Source organism: Equus asinus, chromosome 2 (genome assembly GCF_041296235.1).
Source record: "Equus asinus isolate D_3611 breed Donkey chromosome 2, EquAss-T2T_v2, whole genome shotgun sequence".
Classification (NCBI taxonomy): Eukaryota; Metazoa; Chordata; class Mammalia; order Perissodactyla; family Equidae; genus Equus; species Equus asinus.
Genome location: NC_091791.1, coordinates 164233628 through 164260633, shown reverse-complemented (window position 1 = coordinate 164260633; position 27006 = coordinate 164233628). Strand labels below are relative to the sequence as shown.

At 37.5% G+C, this 27006-nt stretch overlaps 1 protein-coding gene and 2 non-coding genes across 7 annotated transcripts; all 3 read left to right on the top strand.

The window, feature by feature from the left end:
• The first annotated feature begins 1750 nt into the window (after positions 1–1750).
• On the top strand, positions 1751–24584 carry CCNB1IP1 (cyclin B1 interacting protein 1). Of its 5 annotated transcripts, XM_044765233.2 has the most exons (7): positions 1751–1795; positions 3779–3953; positions 6683–6759; positions 8273–8390; positions 15595–15927; positions 20613–20946; positions 23556–24584. In XM_044765233.2, the coding sequence occupies exons 4-7, from the start codon at positions 8388–8390 to the stop codon at positions 23756–23758; spliced, it is 873 nt and encodes a 290-aa protein (XP_044621168.1). In that variant the 5' UTR covers positions 1751–1795; positions 3779–3953; positions 6683–6759; positions 8273–8387; the 3' UTR covers positions 23759–24584. The 5 variants fall into 5 exon arrangements, 3 of the variants coding, with proteins under 3 accessions (XP_044621168.1, XP_014699991.1, XP_044621169.1); XR_011501483.1 differs by lacking the exons at positions 15595–15927; positions 23556–24584 and having other exon boundaries at positions 20613–20744; XR_011501482.1 differs by lacking the exons at positions 15595–15927; positions 20613–20946; positions 23556–24584 and adding an exon at positions 9667–9802.
• Positions 6950–7026, top strand: LOC123283655 (small nucleolar RNA SNORD126). The gene has a single exon (XR_006524331.1). It is a non-coding gene; the product is annotated as a small nucleolar RNA SNORD126 (small nucleolar RNA).
• On the top strand, positions 9218–9365 carry LOC123283646 (small nucleolar RNA SNORA79). The gene has a single exon (XR_006524322.2). It is a non-coding gene; the product is annotated as a small nucleolar RNA SNORA79 (small nucleolar RNA).
• Positions 24585–27006: the final 2422 nt, after the last annotated feature.

The following is a 27006-nucleotide window of genomic DNA, read 5'->3' as shown; positions in this document are numbered from 1 at the left end:
TAACTACTGAATCCATCCCAAAACATAGTCTGTTTCACTCATTCACACTTGATGTGGCTCCACTATCTTATGGTGCTGGCATGATGATCTTGTTCAAGTACATCATTGCATAGTCAGCAAGGTTCTTTGATGGCAGGTGATCCCACTGTTTAGTGCTAAGCCTGTCCCAAGATATCCGACTTAGAGCCACTCAAGGCTCCATATTTTTAATACCATCCTACAAGATTATAGAGTCAGCTAATTTCAGCATCTGCAACCCAATGGATCCAGGACCCAGATTCTTTCTTCATTCCCCGCTCCAGAAATACACATTAGAGATTGGGCAGCTTTTCCTTTTCAACCCTTAAAACGCATAAGGTCTGTGAATCTCTGCCTTTATATGTTATCTTGGTATTCAAAATCTCTTTACTAAAGTAGTTCTCCCACAGTGATTTCAGAGAGCCCTATGCTCATCCTTCTGGAATTCCAAAATGATCCACTGGCACCTCTCATTGGAGAAGAAGAAAATCTGCAATATAACCTTCCTACTGTTAAAAGTAGGAAATTATGGGTGAGTGTAGGTCTGTAAACACACATAATTTAGGAGCAAAAACTGATTTCCTCTGCTTTACTTGTATCCAGAAAGAATTGTATGATATGCGCACAAGTAGAACAGCATAAGTGAACTCAGGCACGCAGTCACTTGCTTTTTCATCTCCTCTATACACCACAATAGGGAATGAGCAAGGAAGGATGGAGGACAGAACTGAGCATGTACTATGGACTAGTCATTATGCTAGACTCTTTCATATATTTATATATATGTTAGGGAGGTAGGTATTACAATCCCCATGATAGAGAGGAGAAAATTGAGTCTCAGAGAGTTTAAGAAATTTATTCCAGATTGTGCAGTTTGAAAACATTCTGGAAACGATCACAATTTACTTGAAACATGTCCCAGAACATCCTTGTGCAGCACCTTGAAATAGAGTTTTCCCTTTGCTACTGTAAGGGAGGAAAAAGTTTTCCTCAACCAGTTTAGGGTCCCTGGCTGGGTCTGAAAATTAAACTGACAAAGACAGATTAATAGGAGAAAAGCATACTAATTTTATTGACTTTTTTCATGTACGCGGGAGCCTTCACAAGAGAATGAAGACCTGAAGAAGTGATGACAGCAGGAATCTTTTATACCTGTTAGATAAAGAAACAATAAATTTGTGAAGAATTGACAAGAATTGAGCCAGGGGTAGTAAATGGTGAAGAAGTAACTAGAAAGTTAAGGGTTAGTTTAACCAGGTTTGCTCATACAGGTTAGTTTTACTTCTAAGCCTAACCCCTTAACCTCTTAACCCTCATCTTTTATCCACTAAGTCTGTTAACTCGAATATTAGCCTGAAGGTAGGTTTTAACTTGAATAGACCTAGACTGTTATAATGAAACCTGTTACCTTGCATAAATTAACCATATGGAGGTCACAAAGGATAGGAAATTATCCTAAAGGAATGAAAATTGTTTGCAGTAGACCCATCTAAACAAGAATGTGTATAAATAGCTTGAATTAGCCTGTGTTTGCTTGTGCTAAGTACATTTACTCTAAAGGAACCTTCTTTTAAAAAATTAAATCTAGAAACAGTGCAAGTAGCATGCCTGGTCCATAAAGAGACCAGTAGGTGAAGGAGGGGGCTGGTGATGTCAGCACCTTTTAGGGTAAAGGAGGAAGGAATCCTAACTCATTAGCCAATCAGGCTCTGAGGCCACTTCCCAAAGCGACTTCCTGTCTCTCCTCTTTCTCTCTCTCCGTTTTGGTGGTGGGCTGGTGAGTGTGCACTTAATTTTGCTCCCTAATTGTTTTGAATTTCTCTTCCATTTAAGCCATATTTCTTGGTAGCAGGCCTTTATTTCAAGCCAGCATTGGACTGTGTGTAAGAGGCAAGGCGATTAATCTTGGCTGTGTGGAGACTGGAGGAAGGCAGTGAAATGCTCTGCCTGGCTTGTTTCCACGTGGGCCTCTGCAGTCCTGGGTCTGCCTTCCTTCCTCGAGAACTGGTGACCTAGGAACAACAGATTCTGCTTTATATACAGAGTGCCTGTGTTCCTGAAAAATGCCTGGAGGTAATTGTTATTATTCCAAAGCTATTTTAAACCTATATCTTCCTGAGTGAGAAGGTAGATCTGGGGAGGAGGAGTTCAGACAAGTACATTTTAATTCTCCTGCGTTTGCAAGTCCCAGGTCCTAGTGAAGACTAGAAACCAACCAATACTCTAAATATCTTGATTGGGCAATCAAGGATTTTTCTATTAAAAGCAAAACCACGCTGATGGCTTTTATGTGAATATACTTTGCCCACTTCAGTTTAAGTAAGGGGTGGTTTATTTTGCTGTGAACACATATTTAATGTTGAGAAGGAAAGACAGCATGAACCAGAGAGACCACGTGGTCTTTGTACTCACTGGGGCAGAAGGAGCATGCTTGCAATGTTTACTTAGCAAAATGTGTGCTGGATATCTTCCTGAAATTATGGTGTTAAGTGAGTGAATTCATATTTTTGCATTAAGTTAGGAAAAACTGAAATGTTTTTGGGTTGTAAATATGCAAAGTAAGAGAAGAAGCCTCTGGGAATTCCTCCAAAGCTATTTATTTTAAAAGTCTTAAAAGGCTAAGATCGTATCTTGTGAAACATCTAGTTTTCCAGTTAGGAAGTTTTGCTGATTAGGAGAAAAATAAGTTTCTTTCCAGTGGCTGTATGCTTTAGCTCTTAAGGAGGATCTTTATATAGAATACATTGGAGTCTTCATTGTTAAGTGGGGAATGAGGGGAAGAGGGAAGCAAATTTTTCTCCTTTTTTCTTAAAAGACATAGAATCTTGTATTTGGAAGGGCCCTTATGAATATATGAGTTACTTTCCTGACTGCAAGATTATTGTGAAAAGTGTGAAATTGTTAGGCAGAATATCTGCATTCCTCCTCATTAGCTGGTTGAGCTTGGACACTTAATAATAGAAACAACGTATTAAACACTTAACTACATGGCAGCTATAGTGCAAAGTATTTTATATTTATTTTACCTCATTTAATCTTCACAACAGTTCCAGGAGGTAGGTGGTATTTGCCCTCACTTTATAGAAAGCGAATCTGAGGCTCAGAGGGGTTGCATAACTTGCCCAAAGTCACAACAAATGTGTAGGGGAGCCGGGATTCAAATCCAGTTCTGTCCAACTTCAAAATCCATTGTCTTAACCACTAAGCTGAGTTGCCTACCATTTTAGTCTCTAAACCTTGCTAACATGCCTGTAAAATGGAGATGACATAATACTTGTAAAATGAGGTAATATATGGAAAGTGCTTTATAAATTCTAAGCTAGTCAAAGTCTTATGAAATGAATATAATATCAAGTTAACAGAGTAGAAGGTTTTATTGCCTCTTGCATCCTGATTTCAAGTTAGTCCTTCCTGCTGTTTTGACCCAAAGCCCTCAGGTAGTGTATTTTCATTTGTTCCACCAGCAGTGGGACTGGGACTGAGTGCCATGGTGGTCTCTTGGAATAAGCTGCATCATCAGGGTTTCTGATCTCACCATTTTGATTTCATATATGCTCTGAGTGGATTCCTCCTGCACTTGAGAGGTTAAAACAGTTGGTATTTTTGCCTAAAATAGCTGACAATGAGTGGGAAACAAAACGTGGGAGTCTGTTCTGATAGCAGTGACTTATAGAGCTATCTCTAAAAGAGAACTATGCCAAGCAACCAGTTTAGTATTTACTTCCTATACAAAGTTTTGTATTGTTTCCTTTTGCTTCAGGTTGAAGATGGAATCCACTGAGGAAGGCAGGCCTAGGTCTTCAGCATCCTGTGTGCCAGTCCAGAAGTGGCACTGTGGAAGCCTCTATAACATCTGCGGCAGACCCCCTAAAAATCAAGGGCCTGGGTCTGAACATTCTCAGTAGGAATGGTTAAAGGCTGATGGGACCATACAGGCAAGTACTTGAACTTTGACCAAGATATGATGCCTTAAAGTGTTCTCTGTATCACATATATGTGTCTTTTCCCTCTAAAAAAGATAGGAGGTTCTTTGAGTTACCATTGTATCTCATAATGCTGGATACACAGTTGGCACTGAGGAAACTGGAATGGAGCTAGGTAAAACTGAGTGGTAACATAATCTTAAAATGGAAGCGTTAGCTGATTGAGTATTATCAATTTGCAGTTTGTATCAGGCCTTCATGAAGCATCTGTTCACATACTTAAAATGTACCTATTGGCCATAAGCACCAGTACTTTGAAGCATTTACTACTGCCCACAGGGAACAAAATGAGTGGGTCATTGGTTGTTATGGGGTATTTATAAAATATTTACTTTAGCTCCCTAAATAATTCAGTACATGAAATGGCCTTCATGCAGTAGAATGACACTTGCTGAAGCATGACTAGAATCCTGTAGGGAGCATCACACATTGGGAAAGGCATCATATACTTCATATTAGGATTTATGTGCTAGGCTTTGTGCTATGTGCCAAGGACACAAAGACCAGGCCCTTTGCAGTCTGGGTTTTGTTTGTTAGATGAGACAAATAGAGAAGTTGCACCTTTAAATCCATAATTATTTTCCTGTAAGAAGTACTTGGATCATGGAGTTTTGAGGTAGACATTGTTAAAACTACGGAAACCTCTAACTTCATATCTTGCTTCCTGTCTACGTTTCCTTAGTTAATCTCACATGCTGTTGATTTGGAAACATTTTACATAATTAAACATTGTTCAAGTATAAGACAAGAAAGGAGTAAAATAACAGATTATATCTCTGGGTTCCTTAAAACACCTCAGTTTCTTTCTGACCTACTGAGCCCGTATGTCATTCTTAATACATTCTAAGCAAACCATCTTCTGTAGCTCTCCTTATTTCATGTAGGTAGTGGCACCGTGAATTGAAAATATGGAGTTTTGACAGAATGAGGTTTAAATTCTAGCTCTTAATAGCTAGGTGACCTTAAGAAATTCATTTAACTTCTCTGAGCCTCAAATTTCCTCGTAAATATGAGGTTGTTGTAAAGTTTGACTGAAATGATTTCTATAGTTCTTGACAGATATTAGGGATTTTTAAGAATGATTACCACTTCCTTTCTGTCAGCTTATTTTAGTTATACCCATCCTTTAAGGCACTCCTGTCCAACAGAACTTTCTGTGATGATGGAAATGTTCTATATTTGTACTGTCCCGTATGATAGCCATCTTGACCAATTAAAATGTGACTGGTGTGACTGAGGAATTTAATTTTTATTTAAATGGCAGCATGTGGTGTTACCTATTGGAAAGTGCGGTTTTTTTAATTGAGATATAATTGACGTATAACAGTTTCACGTCTACAACATAATGATTCAATATTTGTATATATTGTGAAATGATCACCATAATAAGTCTAGTTAAGATCCATCACCACACCTAGCTACAAATTTTTTTCTTCTGAGAACTTTTAAAATCTACTCTCAGCAACTTTCAAATATATAATACAGTATTTTAAGTGCAATTTTAAGTCTCATTCAAGACCCATCTTCTTTCTTCATGAAGTGTTCCTTGACCAATGATTCTTCTTTTCTTAACATTTCATAACTTGCTCTCTCATTTATTTGGTACTTACCATGGACATTAGTTTTCATGAAGCATGTCTTTCTAGCTAGATTGTATTTAGGTTATGGATTTTTAAATCTCCACATTGCTACATGAAAAGGAACGTGACAAAAGTATAACTAATATTTTTGGTTAATAAGTTTTAAATGATCCTTAAATGTGATAGAAAAAAAATTCTAGTTAGTAATTAGGTGAAGAATAGGGAATAGTCTGAAGGTTGCTTGCAGGGATGAACTTCATGTCCAGTCTGTTTCACCTGAAAGTTCAGATTACATTCAAATTCTGGAAGAGGAAATGAAAGCTGCTTTCTTATATTGCCGTCTTGTGGCTGACTTGGGCTCCAGATGATGCTAATTCAATTTTGCTATGTCAAGGGAAGATTTTCTTTAATTTATCGTGATAAAAGTTTACCAAGAGTAAAGGTTAAATGCAATCTGCATTAGCTCAAATGAAATTGAAATATGTTTGAAAAAAAACTTACTATTTTGGATTACCTTCTCATTTATCTGAATTTTATGAGTTCTTGGCTCTGGCCTTCCTCCCCTACCCCTGCTTTATTGTTTTTAGGATTTCGTGAATTTGATGACTGGTTACAAGTGTTTTCTGCAGTCACATACCCCATGCACTTGGAGAGGCTGGCAGTAATCCGTGCCATTTATGCCCCGTCTCCCTGAATTTGTTTCCATGGTTTCCAAGCTCTGGTTGCCACCAGCACCTGGCTCCTTCCTTTTGCATACCTGTTGTCTTATTGTGAGACTGTTGACTTTTATAAACGTTCAGAGATTGGTTAGAGTTACAGTATAGTTTTACCCAAACTTTTAAATTTATACCAAAAGCTGAGCTTTTGCAGAAGTCACACCTTAATCTAATGACTTTGGGAATTAGGTGACATTCTCTAAATAGATGGGTCAATTTATGTTACTGAATGGAGATTCAAATAAAGAATGAACAGTTTTCCTTGAGGTTAATTTTCCTCGAGGCTGTGCGGGTATGGCTTGGTGTGGAGTGGGCCGGTGCGCATTTAAGTCTTCTAATCATAACCTTTGTGTATTTTTTAACTTACTGTTTTTTTATTTTCCAGAGATGATGCTAGGTAGCTGATAGATCTGTAGTTCAACTTGATTCCTAGATAGAAGCTGGATTCATCTAATACCAGAAGTAAGTGTAAAAGAAAACCTTCATTTTTACCTCATTTGGATTTCTAATCATCTAGCAAGTTTTGGTGCTCAGTGTTCTCTGTGGCTGAAATTTGGTAGTTGAAGAAGCCTTAGTTCTATCTTAACAGGGTTTTCCTGGTTTAGGGACAAGTAGTAGGCGGTGGTTTGCCCTTTACCAGTCAGTCATTTGTAGTTTGCCATGATGAAATGCATGTTAAGTCCGTGTTTCAGCTGATGACCCTGATTAAACACATGCTCTGAGCAGACTATAGCTAGGGCAAACACTTGGAATTGAATTCTGCTTCTTGGAATTCTTACTGGGATCTAGGCCATGATCCCAGGGGATTCTTAAATCTTTGAATCATGAATTTGATACAATACTTTGTTGTGCCTTGATCTTTTGTGATATCTCTTTGAGATAGAACTAAGGTCAAGAATCCTTAATCTAAAAATTTAAACACTACAGATAAAACACTGATAACTGGTAGAATTCTGTCAACACTTATCTTGGCAGTTTTTAAACTAATCATTATTTTATTAGTTTATATATAAGATTAAGAGGATCTTAGAGTTGGTTAAATCAATTTTTGTCAAGCTCATATAATGCAACACTATATGGTTGCTTAAAAGTTATAACACAGGTTTATCTTTCTTGGAATGGAAGGGTATTCATGATACATTAAGTTAAAAACAAGTTATAGAGCAATATATATAATCCCTTTTCTGCTTAAACATTTTTATACAGTTATGTTTACTTGAGAAATCGTCTGAAAAGATATATAGATGATCCCCAACTTATAATGGTTCAACTTATGATTTTTCGACTTTACAATGGTGCAAAAGTCATATGCATTCAGTAGAAGTCACACTTCAAATTTTGAATTTTGATGTTTGCTTGGGCTGGTGATATGCAGTTCAATACTCTCAGTGAGTTGGAGCTCCCAGTTAGCCATGCCATCATGAGGGTAAAGAACTTACACACTTAACAACCATTCTTTACCCATACAACCATTCTGTTTTTTACTTTCATTACAGTTTTCAATAAATTACATGAGATATTCAACACTTTATTATAAAATAGGCTTTGTGTTAGATGATTTTGCCCAACTGTAGGCTAATGTAAGTGTTCTGAGCACATTTTAGGTAGCCTGGGCTAAGCTATGATGTTCAGTAGGTCAGGTGTGTTAAATGCTTTTTCAACTTAACAATATTTTCCACTTACAATGGGTTTATCAGGACATATCCCTATTGTAAGTTGAGGAAGATCCGTACTCAGATAGTAGGGATTATTGTCCTAGAGTTGGGCTATTGGTAATCTTGTTAACCTGAATTTTCTGACTTTATTATATTCACATATTGTATAATTTAAAGTTATTTTAAGCAACCTAAATGGGACAGGCCTATATTCTCTTCCTGTGCTTGCATGTTTCAGCAGATAATGGGGTACATATGAGGGTGAAATACAAATATTCAAAGTAATATCAGCACTTGAAATGATTTTTTCGCTTTTGCAGAAATGAAATTTCACGTTACTGAAACTAGATCTGAGTCTCACTTCTTTCCCAGCCTGGAACTCCTGGGTGCTGTGAGTCCTGGATATGTAATAGATGGTGACAACATCTTTCTTTTATGGTAAGGCTTATGTTGAACTGAGAGTTTTGACACACATATGAATCTTTGAAAATTCAGCTTTGTGACTTCATGGTTAGGTGCTAAGGTGCTACAAATTGTATCGTTTATAATGTCAATTAAACACGTTGACAGGTAGCATAGTATAGCAGTTACACATGGGTTCTGGAGTCAGACTGGGTTCAGACCCATCCACCATCACTTAACCAGCTATGTACCCTTGGCAAGTTTCTTAAGATCTGAGTGTCTTAGTGTCTTTATATCTTAGAAGATGATAATAATAGTATCTGCGTCAAAAGAATAGTACTCGACTTTGAAGAATGAATTAGGTAATAAACATGTGGGGTTTAGAACATTGTTAAGCATGTGGTAAATGCTCAGTAGATGTTAGCTATTTTATCATCAGAGTCCATGTGTGTATTTATCTTAGACCTCGTATGACTTGGCAGTTTCTGACACCTGCACAACACGTTGTCCGAAATTCTTTGTTTTGATTGCTTCTGAGCATCTTTCTGCCAATTGGCCTATCCCTTATTATCTTTACCCCTAGCACCCAAAACCTAATTTAGTTTTAGAATAAGGCAAAGTATGGTAATAAGGACTATAGTGTGTATCCCTATAAAATTGTTTCAATAACATTTTCTTTAATTAATTAATCTTGTTTTTGGCACTAATTTATTTATCATCTAATTCTTCATTTTGTGTATCTAGCTGGACCAGTTGATACTTTCTTCTAGTTCTTGACTGACTCTTTAAAAATTTAGATGTAGTGATTCCTACAAGTCACTTAATGTCTTTAACTGTTTCCTAAAATGATTGGAGATAAACTTTGATGGCTGTTCCTCTCACTGCTTGAAGCCTTAGGTAGTGGGATTTTAGTCCATCACATATCAAAGCTGACTTGTCTTCACTCAGGGCACCATGAGGATGGGTTGGCTGTCTGTTAGTGCCTTCTGATTTTTGCGGAGTCAAACAATTACAAAGCAGATGGTGATTCTAGACCAAGAAAATGTGCCTGTGGTTAAAAAAAACAAAAAACAAAATTAATTTTAAAACATGAGGATATAGTATATAGAGAACATTTTGATTACAGTAGTATTTGAATAGCACTGATCTAGGGCTATGAAAGAAAAAGCTCTAGTCAGTTGATTCTAGGGGTGACTGAAATATTATACTCTGAAGTCATTCATGTTTAAATTTTAAATGGTTTACTCAGTTTTCTACTGAGTGGTTGTTCACACATTTCAGGGCAGTGTTGAAAATATCTTTTTCTTTGCAGCATGAAGGTAGATGATTCTTCAAATTAAAGATGGAAGCTGACTTCTCACCAGAAATGGTTTATAGAATCAACTTACAAAAATGTCAGAGGCAGCGAAGGAAAGAGTAAAATATTTCTATCAGCCTTCGATTCTTTGCTAGATTGTAAAGTTCATGACAGCAGAATAACTTCCTTATCCCTAATGCCTGGCCCAGAATAGATACTCAAAAAATAGTTGAAATGAATGGAAATCTCCCTTGATTTTTTTTTTCTTCCTTTTTTAATCTCTGGAAAATGGCAACCATCGTAATGGCATTTCCACAAGACATTTACATGGAATAACTAGGACTTAAATTTTGATTCTGATGTAAAATGTACATGTAGGTACATTAAACTATCTTGGTAACAATAAGTCTACTTAAAACTCTTAATATTTGAGGCCAGCCCCTTGGCAAAGTGGTTAGGTTCTCATGCTCCACTTCGGCAGCATAGGGTTTTGCTACTTTGAATCCCGGGTGCAGACCTAACACTGCTCATCAAGCCATGCTGAGGCAGCGTCCCACATAGCACAACTACAAGGACCTACAACTAGAGTATACAACTATGTACTGGGGGGTCTTGGGGAGAAGAAGAAGAAAAAAGATTGGCAACAGATGTTAGCTTAGGTGTCAGTCTTAAAAAAAAACCTCAATATTTGATTATGACTTGATCTTTCAAGAGGCAATGAAGAATGACTGCCAAAACAACGTATGTACGTAAGGAATAGATATATAAAAGCTTACTGATATTTAATAGGAAATCTTTTATTATGAACAGTTTATTTATAGCTTTACTGGATATTTATCACTGATAGAAATTGCACTTACCACTCATGTACGGTTAAACAGTCATTATTTCTGCTTTATATTTAATATTGAAATATTCTTAATTGTTTTGGCTAAATTAATACCTTGGGACTTTTTTTTGCCCTGTATACTGTATTTACATCCATGAGGGTATATTTAACATGCAAAGGGTACCAAATACTCATTCAAATAATGGAAGTCTGGTACATCTCACTGTGTTTTGGAATGAGATTTAATACTCATGCTCATACCAGAATCACACAAATGGTATGCAACTATAATCACTTCTGTTAGAGTACGAAATCTATTTTTTAGATTAAGATCCTTCTATTAAAACAAATAGAAGTGGCAAATTAGTTTTAGAGTAGATGATGCTAACAGTCTAAGATTCAAAGATAATGGAATAATTATCTCAAACTCTTGGAGAAATATGGTATGTAAATACTCATAATATACCTGATATTTACTTAGAATATCTACACAAGATCAAAATCAAACTTCATGGTAAAAATACCAGTTTTGAAAGGTGAAAGTAACCTGTAATTAAATGGTATAAGTAATTTATAAGCACAAATTGTGCTGACAGAGTTTATCCAGACTCCTTACCACAGAAAGAATAGATTAAGGATCTATAAGTGAAAAGCAAAATTTAAACCTATAGAAAAGCAAAGACTGTGACATTGGAGTACATATAAGCACAAAAAGGAAAGTGATAAATTTGTGCACACTAAAATTTAAACTTATGTTTGCATACCATGCACCTGACAAAGGACTCCATATGAATCAAGAAAATGATCAAAGGATATGAATGGGCAATTCATAGATGAGGATCCCTGAGTAGTCATTCATAGGAAAAGATGCTTAATCTCACTAGTAATCAAAGAATTGCACATTAAAACAACATTGATATACAATTTTACTGCCATTAGATGGGCAAAAATGAAAACAACATAAACCTCACACTTCCACACGTTGCTAAGTCTGGAGTGTTGGGCTCTCATCATTTCTGGTGTCACTGAAATTTGCTGTTACTTTGGAGAATGGTTTGGCAGCATCTAGTTTATTTGAAGATGCTTATACACTAACCCAATCTCTGGGTATTATACTTTATAGGAATTCTTGGCATGTGTACTCAAGGAGATATACAGAAAGTTCACTGTGGTATTGTTTTTAATTGTAAAAACCTGGAACCAATGTCCATTAGAAGGATGGATAAATAAATTGTGGTATATTTGTAGTATTTGGCTGTTAAAATGAATTAACATAAAGTATGTGTTAACTTGATTACATCTCAAAAATAATGATGACTTAAAAAAAATGACCAAGTGATATGTACTGTGTGATAAGATTTAGCAGTTTTAGAACACGCAAAAGTGTTGTGTACACTTTTAAAAGTGTAAAAGCATGCATAAATACCAAAATCTGGTTTGTTTACCTTCAGAGGAGGAGGAGAAAGGTAGATTGAGGTGTACACAGGGAATGCTTCAATTGTATCTGCAGTGTTACTGCATTAAAAAATAGCAAATGTGAGAAAGGTTTGGGTTTATTAAAGCTGAGTGATGGTGATTCTCCACACATTTTTGATATGCTTGATATTTGATAATAAAAGCCAATATTTTAAAAAGCTCTTTTTGTGAATGAGTCTCTGTATCCCAGCCTTGAGTGATTTCGGTGGTCTCATCCCCAGGAGCACCAGTGAAGGGTTTGTCCATGCCATGACAGGAAAGGACACATGCCACCAAGAAGGTTTGTCAGTTCCCAGTGTTCCAGACTACTGGGATATTAAGACTTTGTAGCTCCCTCCCTTTTTTTCTATCTGGCAAAATATGTAGGCCTCCCCCCGCACCCAAAAAGTGTGTATATATAAAATATATTATTCCTACAGGCTTTTAGCCAAATGGGTTGGAAATTGGAAACTGATTTAGAGAGAAAACGGTGTGGGGGAACACTAAGGTTTTGGGAATCAATAGGATGATCTTGAAGAAGCAGGAAGGGAACATATTGCAGTGAAAATGTATCCTGGCTAGGATCACAAAGTTAGGTACTGGTCGAATTTGAATGCTTTGTGTTTCATAACTTTAAATGAGATTGTACACTTATTGTACTTTAATTCCACATTTGGCATAGTTAAAATCAGAAAACGCACAAAAGGCTCAGATAGCTAAAATAGATGTCATTACATGCTTTACACATGAACTCCGAATTTTCTTTGAATCCAATTTGCACCACTAGAATTGTTACTACTCTGAACTCACAAGACATTTTGGGAAATGTATACAAAGGCCAAGATGGCCCTTTCTGATTACAGTGAGCAAATTACACACAGACAAAAAGCTAGCAGAAAGTTATTTAACAAGGACAGGTTTTTGTTTAAAGGAGAAAAGTTTAGTATTATAGATTCATAACCCATAAAAGGGTTAGCTGGGCTTGGTGTCCACTGAGTTGCTGACTTATTGGATGGTATCTGTTACCTATTTCAGGGTCACATCATCTGGAAAAGTGGCTACAAAAAACAGCATTAAGGCTTATATCCCAAGGACCCCTCAAGCCCTCCTCAGCTTAATTTCTAATAGGAATTCTAACAGACTCAGAGATTGGGCAGAAAATCATACTGCAAGCAAAGAAAAAGTAATAAGGTAACAATAGTAATTAGGGTAAAACAGGTACAAACATTTAAATAATTAGAAGCAGGTCTAGGAGAGCACACAGGCAGAAAACCTCAAAAAAGCTGTGACGGGCGGAGCAGATGGCTAGTGGTTATGCTCTTCGCAGGCCCCTGGGGGGCGGGGCGGGGGGGCTGTCTACAGGGATGACACGGACAGACCTACACACCACTCATCACGCTTTGCTGTGGCGGCATCCTACATATAAAATAGAGGAAGATTGGCAGGGAAGTTAGCTCAGGGGCAATCTTCCTCACCAAAAAAAGAAAAAAACATGTGACAGCTGATCCTCTCAATTTCAAGCGCTGTAATGAACGTTTCATAAGGCAGACTTCTAAATCAAGGACAGTTCTATTTGCTTTAAATGTATATACAGGATGTGTAAAAGCTGGGAAGATGTCTCTTTCAAGGTGGATAAAAAATTAAAAAGGCAGAATCTACCTCAACACGGAGGTGACAGCTATCCAGTTACAGGTATCACACAATTTCTGCGAATTTTTCCGGAAACTACTTAGCCTGTGCCACCCAGGCTAAGGTAGTCGCCAAATTTTGCCAGAACTAACACCTGCGCGCACTCAGGCCGGGCCTCAAGCCGGCCTGGTTGCCTTCTCAAGCGCCCCCCTCTGCTCTTAGACTTTGACCTCGAATGTTATACCCATGACAGCCAGGATTTTACTCCCGCACAGTCAAGCGCTGAAAAGGGCACACAATGAGAGGATCTGCGCGGCTCCCCTAGGCTAGGCGCAGACGGATTCGCGGCCTCACAGCGTCTGAGACGCGGCTACCCTGTGGCTGACCAGCCCGAGTCCCCGCGCCACAGCCCGACGGCTCCCAGGATCCTCATCGGCTAGAACCCCTGCTCCCCCGGCCCGGCAGGCTCCGGGAGCACTCTGCGCATGCGCTCTCCGACGCACGGGCGACGTGCGTGGTGAATCCTCGCTCCTCAAGTAGTTGTAGAGGCAACGGCGTTTTCCCGCGCTTTTTCTTGGTGCCTCAGGTTAGGTATTTTATTGGTATTATTCTTGTTATTATTTTCTCTGTCGAGCGTGGAAACCAGGCCGAGAACTCCAGAAGGAAGTGTCTGTGAGTCTAATTCTCAAAAACTTGGCCCTCCATGATTTGGACAGCTCGCTAAATTGACCGCTTCCCCCTCCTGGTGGAAAATTGGGAATTAGCCGCCCTTCTCGCTCTGCCCGAGGAGGGTCTCAGCGGCAGAAGTGCTCCCAGCCGGGCCGCGCCCGCTGCGCCCCTTACCCTGCTGAGGTGGCGCTCCGCGGCCGCCGCCGGGCTTGTGGGGACCCGCCCGGGGACGTTCGGGGGGGAAGTGGCGGAGCGTCCTTCTCGACCCCTGTGACTAAGGTGACATTCCTGCCAGGATTTGTCAGTTGATAAATGTGAACATTCTCCCTTGGTGTTTAGTTGGTGTGCCGCTGTTACTGTACGCAATCTGTGACTTATTGTGGTGTATCCAGAGGATTGCTGCCCATTTGGGTTACTCAGACTCCAGTGAGAGCGGACACCGTATGGAAAAGTCACTCAATCGAGGCTATTTATATAGTTTTACGAATGTTTTAGATAGAAGCATAGCATTGAATAGAATTTATATGAATAGGTGAATTGTTGAATTGATAAGAAGCTGCTTTTTAAAAATTTTATTGGGGTCCTAATAGTGTATAGCTGTGAAATTTCGGTTGTACGTTATTGTTTGTCAGTCACCGTATCAATGTGCCCCTTCACCACTCACGCCCCCCAACGCCCTTCCCGTCTGGTAACACTCATCTGTTCTCTTTGTCCACGTGAAAAAACTGCTTTCATCCAGATTTTCAGGCTTCGTAATGGTCAATTACTTGGATGCATTAGGTATCAGGTTGCTGCGCTTTTTTAGTCAAGGCAACACAGGTAAAGACTCTGAGAAATCAGCATCAATGAAAACCCTAAAATGTTTTAACTTAAAACACTTTGCACTAAAGAATGGCTGAAATCAGCTTTTATATCTGCCGAGTGTGAGCAGTGATACTAAAATATTCTAGCAAACTGTGAACGGTAGCACATTTGGATTTTTGTTTAGGTGTTGAGGAATGGCGAAAAGCACTCATTTAATTTTTATTTGTTTGTGCTTTGTAAATGTTCCTAAACTTTTTTTTCCCTGTACGTAGTACTTTTGACTTTAGTAAGATTTGGAACCACCTGTGTCTTTAACTTTTTCCTTCAAGCTTTTTTTCATGGCCTTTGTGGTGATTCTCACCAAGAAGGAGCAGAATTAATATTGTTGAGTGACTAAATTCGATATGATTATAATAAATGCAAAAACCTAATAAAATGTACCTTATTTTATCATAATAAAATAAAAACATGCTTTATTTATTAGTTATGTATTTATTTATTTATTTCACTTTCACTGCAATTCAACTTATTTGACCTTTTCATTTACCCCTTATTAGGGTTCTTTTCAGCGTCTGGAGAGTTCACTGGCTGGTATGTCTTTGTGTGAAGACATGCTGCTTTGTAATTATCGCAAGTGTCGCATCAAACTCTCTGGTTATGCCTGGGTGACTGCCTGCTCTCACATCTTCTGTGATCAGCATGGCAGTGGTGAGTTTAGTCGTTCACCAGCTATCTGCCCTGCCTGCAATAGTACCCTTTCTGGAAAGCTAGATATTGTCCGCACAGAACTCAGTCCATCAGAGGAATATAAAGCCATGGTATTGGCAGGACTTCGACCAGAGATTGTGTTGGACATTAGCTCCCGAGCACTGGCCTTCTGGACGTATCAGGTTAGTGCTCAGGCTGGTTTCTCTGAGACTATACTTTTGAGGCCTGTGTGGAAGCTTCTGATGTTTTTCCTTCACTGTGTTTGTATTTATTTTTTATGAATTTAGGGAAAACTTTCTTTTTAATAAATTTCATTTTTTTACCAAAAGTAATATGTTTATTGTTGAAAATCCAAAAGGAAGAAAATAAAAAACCACCTATAATCTCATCATGCAGAGATAATCATTGTTGATATTTTTGTTTGTGTATTACTAGACTTTTGTGCATAAATAAATATTTATATATTTTGTCTAAACAAAAATAGTATAATACTGTACATGCTGTTTTTGTGACCAGGTGAAGTTGACAATATATTATGACTATTATGAATATTTTATTAAATACTTTTAATTATAATTTTATTGGTTGCATTGTATAATAATTTATTTCCAAGTTATAACAAAAATGCTGTGATGCGCATTCTTATCATCAAATTCGCATCCTTAATTATTTGCTAAGATTAAATTCTTGAAAGTGGATAAATACATTTCAAAGTTTTTAAAATTGCAGTGTTTTTAAATTACCCACCAGTTAGATCACATCAATTTGTGTTTCCCTAAGAAGTATATGAGGAGACGTAGGTCTCTACACCTTCTACTCATCCATTAGATATGAGTAAAATGGAATTTCATTGCTCTTTAAATATGCATTTTGTGGGTGACTTTTAGATGACAGCATTTTCTTATATTTTTAAATTATTTTTATTTTATGAAATGCCTGTTTCAGTTTGCTTATTTCAGTTGTTGTAGTTTTTTTCTATTGATTTGTAAAAATTCTTTATATATACTTAACTCAGATGTTGCAAGAAATTTTGTTTCTTCACTTATCTTTTCTTAGTCTTTATTGATCTTTTTGACATACAGAAGTTGAAAATATTTGTGTTTTTGATGTAATTATTTTAATGATTGCATTACATCGTAATTTGTTTATAAGTTATTAAAAATGCTGTGATGAGCATTCTTATCATCAGATTCACATCCTTAACTCTTTCCCTTTATGATTTCTGCCTTTGGTGTTTTCTTAGAAAGAGCTTCCTGTGGAGAACTTTAATCATGTCCTTGAGTATATTTATGTCTTGTGTATGCATTTATAATAATGCTTCTTAAAGGTTCTATTTGTTATCTGTTAAGTAAATATTTTTATTGTATTTTTCTGAGTAAGGTGTCCCCTCTTATAAGCTCCTGTATCTTCTTATGCTTACCTTTATTGTATTATTTATACTATGTTGTAATTACCTATATACTTGTTCATCTCCTTTAGTTGGGAGAATTCTTTAGGTCAAGTTTTGATTCCTGTATATCTTTGGATCCTCAGAGACCATCATAGTTAACTGATCTTAAGTCTCAGTAAATACTTATTGACTGAATGAATAGACATTATATCTTAAAGTACATATTGTATTGTTTTCATCTGTTCAGATATGGTGGAAACCAGTGAATGGGTTATTAAGGTAGTCAGAAATGAATTTTTCTTTACTTCATTTATTCATTTTTTTTCCTACTTAGTCATTCAACATATATTTTTTGAGTACCAGGAAACATTTATGTTTCATGTACCTTCTTAGGTGCTGGGTATACAAAAAGGAACAAAACATATGAGCTTCAAGGAGAATACAGTTTAGTAATGGGGCTGGCCCGGTGGTGCAGCGGTTAAGTGCACATGTTCCGCCTTGGTGGCCTGGGGTTTGTCGGTTCAAATCCCGGGTGTGGACATGGCACTGCTTGGCAAGCCATGCTGTGGTAGGTGTCCCACAGATAAAACAGAGGAAGATTGGTATGGATGTTAGCTCAGGGCCAGTCTTCCTCAGCAAAAAGAGGAGGATTTGCAGATGTTAGCTCAAGGCGAGTCTTCCTTAAAAAACAACAACAAAAAAAACAAAATACATGCCTTTAAAAAAAAAGATTAAAAGAAACCCCTCAAAACAGACATTTACAATATATTTTTAATGCCTACAGTGATAAGGGAAGTACAGAGTTCTAAGAGACCACATAGTAGTGCCAGGTAACCCAGATTTGGTGGAGTTATATCAAACTATATAGAATTGGGAAATTAAAAATGGTTAAAAAAAAGTAGAGTGCTCATATTTCACTTTCTGTCAGTATTTAAAGGGCAGTGAATCCAAAGGTAAGCCAGAATTGGATCCTGTTTATAGTAGTTGTCTATTGATATGTAACAAGCTTAGTGGCTTAAAGAACAAATTTAGTGGCTTAAAACAACAGACATTTATTATCTCAGTTTCTGTGGATCAAGAGTCCAGGTGTGGACACTGCTTAGGCTCTCACAAGACTGCAGTCAAGGTGTTGACAGGGGCTGCAGTCTCATCTGAACCTTGACTGGGGAAGGGTCTTCTTCCAAGCTCATGTGGTTGTTGACAGCATTCACTTCCTAGTGGAGTATCAGACTGAGGGCCTTGGTTTTCTTTTTTTTAATGGACTTTATTTTTTAAGCAGTTTTTAAGTTCACAGCAAAATTGAGAGGAAAGTACAGAGATTTCCCATATGTCCCTTGCCCCTTGGACATACATAGCCTCCTCCATTATCAACAACCCTGACCAGAATGGTACGTTTGTTACAAATGATGAACCTATATTGACACATGGCTATCACCCAAAGTCCATAGTTTACATTAGGGCTCTCTCTTTGTGTTGTACATTTTATGAGTTTGGGCAAATATATAAGGACATGTATCCACCATGATAGTATCATACAGAGTAGTTTCACTGCCCTAAAAATCTTTTGTGCACCACCTATTTATCCATCTTTCCCCCTCACCCCTGGCAACCACTGATCTTTTTACTGTCTTCATAGTTTTGCCTTTTCCAGACTGCTACGCAATTGGAATTGTACAGTTTGTAGCCTTTTCAGATTGGCTTCTTTCACTTAGTAATATGTGTTTGTTTCCTCCATGTTTTTTCATGGCTTGATAGTTCATTTCTTTTTAGTGTTAAGTAATATTTCATTGTTAGATGTACCACAGTTTATTTATCCATTCACCTACTGTAGAACATATTGATTTCTAAGTTTTGGTAATTGTGAATAAAGCTGCTTTACACATCTGTGTGCAGAACATAAGTCTTTAGCTCCTTTGGGTAAATACCAAGGAGCACGTTTGCTGGATTGTATGGTAAGAGTATGTTTACTTTTGTAAGAAACTGCCAAACTATCTTCCCGAGTGGCTGTAAGATTTTGCATTCCTACCAGCAATGAATGAGAGTTCCTTTTGCTCCAGATCCTTGCCAGTTTGGTTTTGTCAGTGTTCTGGATTTTGGCCATTCTAACAGGTGTGTAGTCATATCTCGTTGTTTTAATTTGCATTTCCCTGGTGACATATGATGGTGAGCATCTTTTCGTATGCTTATTTGCCATCTGTATGTCTTCTTTGGTGACATGTCTGTTAAGGTTTTTAGCCCTGCTCCCCTTTTTTTTTTTTGGTGAGGAATATAGGCCCTGAGCTAACATCTCTTGCCAATCCTCTTTTTGCTTGAGAAAGATTATTGCTGAGCTAACATCTGTGCCAGTCTTCCTCCATTTTGTCTGTGAGACATTGCCACAGCATGGCTTGATGAGTGGGTATAGGTCCGTGCCTGGGATCTGAACCCATGAACCTTGGGCCGCTGAAGCAGAGTACGTGAACTTAACCACTACGCCATCAGGCTGGCCCCTGGTCTATTTTTTTAATTGGGTTGTTCATTTTTGTGTTGTTGGGTTTTAAGAGTTCTCTGTCTAAGTCTTTTATCAGATATGTCTTGCAAATATTTTCTCTCAACCTGTGGCTTGTCTTTTTATTCTCTTGATGTTGTTTTTCGCAGTGAAAAAATTTTAATTTTAATGAAGTCCAGCTTATCAGTTTGTTATTTCATAGATTGTGCCTTTGGTGTTGTATCTAAAAAGTCACCACCAAATTCAAGATCATTTAGATATTCTCCTGTGTTATCTTATATGAATTTTATAGTTTTGTGTTTTATATTTAGGTCTGTTATCCGTTTTGAGTTAATTTTTATGAGGGGTGTAAAGTCTGTGTTTAGATTCTTTGTGACCTCAATATTTTGCAGGCTGTTGCACAGAGGCTGCTCTCAGTTGCTTGCCTTTTTAGCCTTCCCAGCATGGCTGCTTGCTTCCACAAAGCCAGCAAGAGAGAGAATGGGCTAGTAAGACAGACTTTATATTCTTAAGTAATGTACTCATGAAGTGACATCCTGTCATTTTTCCTGTATTCTAGTCACAGATCCTGTCCACACTTAAGGAGAGGATATAAGTACCATGCAGCAGGAATAATTGGGGGCTATCTTATCTGTTAATCCATACAATGGGTTACTTGAAATATAGGATTATATTTCTTAAAAACCTTTGGACTACATGTCACTTGTTAAGGTTAGAGAAAAACTCACTTCTTTTGTTGGTATAATGGTAGTGGTTTGAGAGTTTTCTTCCAGACTTTTGTTCTATGTATTTAGTGACATAACATTATTTTCTATAATAACCATCCTATCGTACATCCTTACTGCTTCTTAACCTGGTTCTAAATGTTAAAGTAATAATATCCCAGTATAAGCATCTTTATTTTCTTTTTGTCTTTGTATAAAGTTTTACAATATATAACTTTGTATTTAATAAATACCTTAAAATCTTTCTTTTTTCACTTGGGACAGGTACATCAGGAGCGTCTCTATCAAGAATACAATTTCAGCAAGGCTGAGGGCCATCTGAAACAGATGGAGAAGATATATACTCAGCAAATACAGAGCAAGGATGTGGAATTGACATCCATGAAAGGGGAGGTCACCTCCATGAAGAAAGTGCTAGAAGAATACAAGAAAAAGTTTAGTGACATCTCTGAGAAACTTATGGAGCGAAATCGCCAGTATCAAAAGCTTCAAGGCCTCTATGATAGCCTTAGGCTACGAAACATCACCATTGCTAACCAAGAAGGTACCCTTGAACCATCCATATTCACACAATCCGGTGTTTTTGGCTTCCCTTTAGGTAAGAAAGGACGTGTAATATCCAATATCTGTTCTTAATCAGCAATTTTTCACACTGTACTCTACACAATTCCAAGCAGTCAGTGGAGACTCCAAAGGCCAGAATGGTGGTAGGCTCTAGGTTCTTCATCCATTTCTCAACCTGTATATCATTGCTTTTATCCATTTTATTTGCTTACATTTAAGTTACATCTTCAATTTGAACAGAGAGTAAATCACTGCAAAGAAAAAGTTTGCAAATTGCTACTTTAAGTGAAAAGCTATTTAGTTGCAGTAATAATAATATTAGCTGCCATTTATTGATTCCTTCCTGAGTGCCAAGCACTGTTATAATTTTACATGTATTCGTGTTATTTTCAAAACTTTATGAGGTAAGTATTATTATTATCCCTATTTACAGATTAGAAAATTGAGGCACAGAATGTTTAAGTAAATTGGTCAAGGTCACAGAGCTATCTATAGAGCCTACACTCTTAACCATTTGCTATCCTCCAAGAAGGCCATATTTTAGTTTCTTTCATGTGGCAATACTGATTGCACAGTTCTTTTCTTAAGTTATTGTTGGTTATTTGGTTGGTTTGTTCTTTCGTTTATTCATTCATCTATTCATCAAATATTTATCAAACATGTTTCACATGCCAGCCTGCTAGGCATAATGCTAGGCAATGAGGATATAAAGATTATCCAGATAGGATTCCTGACTTCTGGAAGTGCACAATCTAGGATGGTACAGCTCTTTTCTGCTTTTTTGGTGCCTTGGCAGATGTGATGAATCTCATATCTCTTCTGATCTCTCCACTTTATACTACTCTTTTTGTTTTTGTTTTTGTTTTTTTTGTTTTTTTGAGGAAGATTAGCCCTGAGCTAACATCTGCCACCAATCCTCCTCCTTTTGCTGAGGAAGACTGGCCCTGAGCTAACATCCGTGCCCATCTTTCTCTACTTCACATGTGGGACGCCTACTACAGCATGGCTTGCCAAGCAGTGCCATGTCTGCACCCGGGATCCGAACCGGTGAACCCCGGGCCACCGAAGCGGAAGGTGTGCACTTAACCCCTGTGCCACCGGGCCAGCCCATATACTACTCTTGATATAACAGAATCCAATAGATTTTTTTTTTTTTTTTTCCTTTTTCTCCCCAAAGCCCCCCCGGTACATAGTTGTGTATTCTTCGTTGTGGGTTCTTCTAGTTGTGGCATGTGGGACGCTGCCTCAGCGTGGTCTGATGAGCAGTGCCATGTCCGCGCCCAGGATTCGAACTAACGAAACACTGGGCCGCCTGCAGCGGAGCACGCGAACTTAACCACTCTGCCACCGGGCCAGCCCCAGAATCCAATAGATTTTTACTATACTATTAATATAAATTATTTTTGACATACAAAAAAGTGAATATTCTTCTGCTGGATTTTCCAAAATACTCATTTTTTGAATTTCACTATAGGCTGAGGAAAAAAATTTAGGAGATGATGTCCTAGAAAAGGCATGAAGTAATCAGATGAGGAACATCAGATGTAAGAATTGAAACAAAAACAAGTTTCCGCTTAACTTTCAGTTAATCATGTATTATAATTTAGTCAATCAAAGTGTTATTGTTTATGGGCATTGTAGATGTTCTTATTTTTTCCTTGTCACTGTCCACATTTATTTTGATTTCTTTCATGTTCACCAATTCTTTCCTGTTCATTTTTTTGTGCACACTTTTTTACTTTTACTTCTTGCTACCATTGTTGGCTTGAAGCAGATACAGTCAGCATTCCCCTTTAGTTACATGTTCCCTTTAAAACTTGCAGAATCCAAGGAAGTGTTCAGTGGAAGTTGTTAAATGCTTATTTAATCAGATTTATTGTTTGATTTTTCTTAAGGCTATTCTAATTGATCTTGGGTCATGAGTATGTATCAGTTTTTCATAGTTGTCATATATTTTCTAGAATGTTTATAGCAATATTTTTTTTTTCTGAGGAAGGTTAGCCCTGAGCTAACATCTGCCGCCAACTCTCCTCTTTTTTTTTGCTGAGGAAGATTGGCTCAGAGCTAACATCTGTGTCTGTCTTCCTCTACTTTATATGTGAGATGCCTGCCACAGCATGGCTTGATAAGTGGTGTGTAGGTCTGTACCTGGGATGTGAACTGGCTAACCCAGGGCTGCCGAAGTGGAATGTGCAAACTTAACTGCTGCGCCACTGGGCTGGCCCCTATGGCAGTCTTTTTAAAAAATTTATTCTAAAAAAGAACCTGAGACAAAAAGTTTTATACACACACACGTATATATATATGATTTTCCTTTGAAGTAGATTAAATAGATAACAAATGAATAAAATAAGATATTGTAAATTCTAGCTCTACTAAAAACATATTTCATTGTGTCAAATTACTTTTGGTGATGAGGTAATGGCTATCATTGGAAACTGCATCACAGAAGAAGGCCAGTATATACTATGGTAGGGGGAGGGGCCATCATAGTCCTTTTCTTTGTCCAACATTAGGCTTATATTTTATTCATCTCATAGGAGTTGAGTTCTGTTAAAATATTTATTGAATGACTTTTGTCTTTTTGTTCTTAAAGATCTGTAAGGAAATAGATGCTAAGTTTTTCCCTTATTTTTTTCCTAGGGAGCAATTCCAAGTTTCCTTTGGACAGTACACCAGTTCGAAATCAGGGTGGTGGAGATGGAGATTTTCACTTCAGACCATTTTTTGTGGGTTCTCCCACAGCACCTGAACCCAGCAACAGCTTTTTCAGTTTTGCCTCCCCAAGTCGTGAATTAGAGCAGCAGCAAGTCTCTAGCAGGGCCTTTAAAGTAAAAAGAATTTAGCTCATTTTACAGAATGTTTCTCTGTTCACTTTCAGTGATTTCATTTAGCAAGGAATCTTTGTTCTAGATAAAGGTCAAGAACCTCCCTGTGCTATTAAAAGTTATCTTCACATTTTCAACTTATAAGAAACTTCAGTGGCAGTGGGGGATGGCTTTAGAGTCTGGTTTCTTTTTCTGTTTCCATTCCAAAAAGCATGAGCATTTTATTAAACTCAATTTCATCGTGACTTGTTGAGTTTTCACCATTAGTGAAAAGGTTACAATATTATTGGATGTTTTGTAGATCACCATTTGTATCTGTGTGGGATATTTCTGACTGATCTATGTGTTTATGTGTATGTATATAAGCACCCATGTTACATGTCTACATGTCACTTTGGGTTCTGGTATTTATACATGTATGTATATGTGTTCCTTTACATTGGTATTTTGCTGTATTTGCTAGTAGATTTATGTGCAGATTTTGGTCTCAGGAAGTGGCGGGTGAGTCTGTAGCTTGTTTTGGGGTGTGTACATTTATTTGTATATATTTATGTATTTGCGATTTTATTAACTTGTTTAGCAATATGCTTATGTCAATGAATGAGAGTACAATTTGATGCATGTATTTTCAGTTCCTATTTCTATTTAAAAATAATTTAGATTGATACAGTTATTTTGTAAAGTTGGTTTTTTGGCATTTATTTTAAAATAAAATCGCTTCTTTCTTTACCCTTTTGCCAGCTATTGCCTTGTGTATATTTATTTAGGAATGTACTGCAGAAAACTCACCAATATGTTATTGCTCTCAAGAGATTATACTAATTAAAATACTTTAAAAGATTGATTCCTTGTTTTCCTTTGTTAAATAGGGAGCATTTCTGACTACAACACAGATGACTTGTTTAAAACGTAGAGGTAAGAAGGAAACTTGAAAGACATGTTCAGTAACTTTACATCCCTACTAGAGGAAAGACTTGAAGGCATACTAATTACGGAGGCAAGACATCTGGGTTCTAATTATGGGTTTTTTCTACATGTTGGTTGGACGAATTTGAGTTTAAACTTTCTGGGCCTTTGTTTCTATATCTGTAAAATAAGGGATTGAATTAAATTATCCTTACAGCCTTTTCTTTTTTTTTTTTTTTTGAGGAAGATTAGTGTCGGTGTCGCAATCCATGTACACATCAGGATAGATGCGGAGAGGGCTGATGGCCACTCTGAGTTTATTATAACCAGCGTTTCAATATATACATAGCTTACAGCTGTTAAACATACACAGGTGTTCTGGATGAAGTAATTAGCGAATGCCAAGAATTCTTAGTGATTTCTCAAGGAGCCCTCCCTTGGCGTCTGTTTTGATATTATTATGTTATTGCTGTGCTCGTATACTTTCTCTCAGAGCATGCAAGGCCTCCTAGGCAACGGCCCCTCCTGCTCCCGATATCGATATCGTTTCTCCATCTGTGCCCCCGGGCGGCCGCCGCCTGTCTTAGGTTGCCCCCCTCCGGGGGGTCTTACCCCTCATTGGCTAACCGGCCTTCTCACCTCCGGGTCACAGTTTGTTGGCAAGCTTTTTCCAGTGATTATTAATCCTTCCTGTGTCGGGGCGGCTACAGTTAGCCCTGAGCTAACTACTGCCAGTCCTCTTTTTGCTGAGGAAGACTGGCCCTGAGCTAACATCGTGCCCATCTTCCTCTACTTTATATCTGGGACACCTACCACAGCATGGCGTGCCAGGTGGTGCCATGTCCACACCCGGGATCCTAACCAGCAAACCCCAGGCCACCAAGAAGCGGAATGTGGGAACTTAACCGCTGTGCCACTGGGCAGGCCCTCTTACAGCCTTTTCTAACTCTTAAATTTTATGACTTCTTCTTATTGGTTTGGGAGGAATTACAATGGAATTACCCTAATTGCCAAATCCCATTGTCTTTTAGATAATAAAGTCATGCTGAAATCCTTTGAGGATATTTATATTTAGTGATTGTGGAAAGGCAAGTGAATACCCTTGCTTTACAGAATTGAATAGCAAGCAAGTAATGTTTTCTTCCTTACAAGTATAGAATATAAAATCTCTTCAAAAATATTTTTTACTGTACTCCAAAGTTTAAATGGTATCTGAGAAAGAGGATGAAAAATCTTGACTTGTTTTAAAATATCCCTCCCTATTTCATAGCTAATCACACAGGTTTTATAAATTACAGTATAAGTGTTTTTCTTCCCTATGCAGTTTTAAATTTTGTTGGAAAACGGTTTGAGGAAATAATTTTATGTACATTCGTGATTTCTGCTGTGAACCTTTGCATCTTCCTTTGTTATGTTCCCAGAATCAATTTGAAGTACAAGTAAGCTATAATTAAAACTAAAAAGTAAAAAGAAACTTTGTTAGGACTATTATGTGCTACTTTTTAAAAACTTATTTATTAAAGAGTTTAATACATTCACATGGTACAAATTCAAAAGGTACAGAAAAGACAAAGCAAAATGTCTTCCTGTTCACTCCTGTCCCACAGCCCCTCTTCCTCTTTCTGGAAGCAATTACTGTTACCAGTGTCTTGTGTCTCTTTCAGAGATAGTCTATGTGGAAGTAAATAACTTTTTATTTAAAAATTATGGTTATTTTTGAATAGGTAGTACATGTACATGATAAAAAATTCAAAGTGTACATAGTGAGAAGAATTTTCTTTGCCCCCTGACAACTCCCAGTCCTGTTCCCCTCTCCAGAGACAGTCCTTGTTTCTTATATATCCTTCTGTATATAGCCTATCAATATATAAGCATTATTAGCGTACTAATATACCATTATTGTATTAATGATGGCTTCCATAATACCATCCCAAGTGTAGTCGATTTGTTTGGATAGTATGTTCAAAATGATAAAATTCCTCATATATAGAAAATTACTGTAAAGTTTGGAAAATACTTGCCATTGTACTACGTTCCCTTCAAAATTTTAAACTTCTAACACAGGCATGTACTGTCTTAACCTGTCTTTTTAGGGGTATTATAATCTTGGTATAAATAAGTAGGAATATATGAAACAAAAATATACACGCAATTAAGCTGAGAACATTTTGTTTCCAGGATTTGGGAAAGAAACAAGTTTCCTAATTCAAAAGTGCTTATAGAGCATCTCCTTTGAGCTACTGGCTTTGGGATAAGCTGTTTCGGAGGGACGTCCTTCAAAAACAGCTCCTGTCTCAGGAGCATGTAAGCCTCCAGCGCCCTAGATGTCGCTGTGACTCTGTGAAGGGGCGAGTATGAGT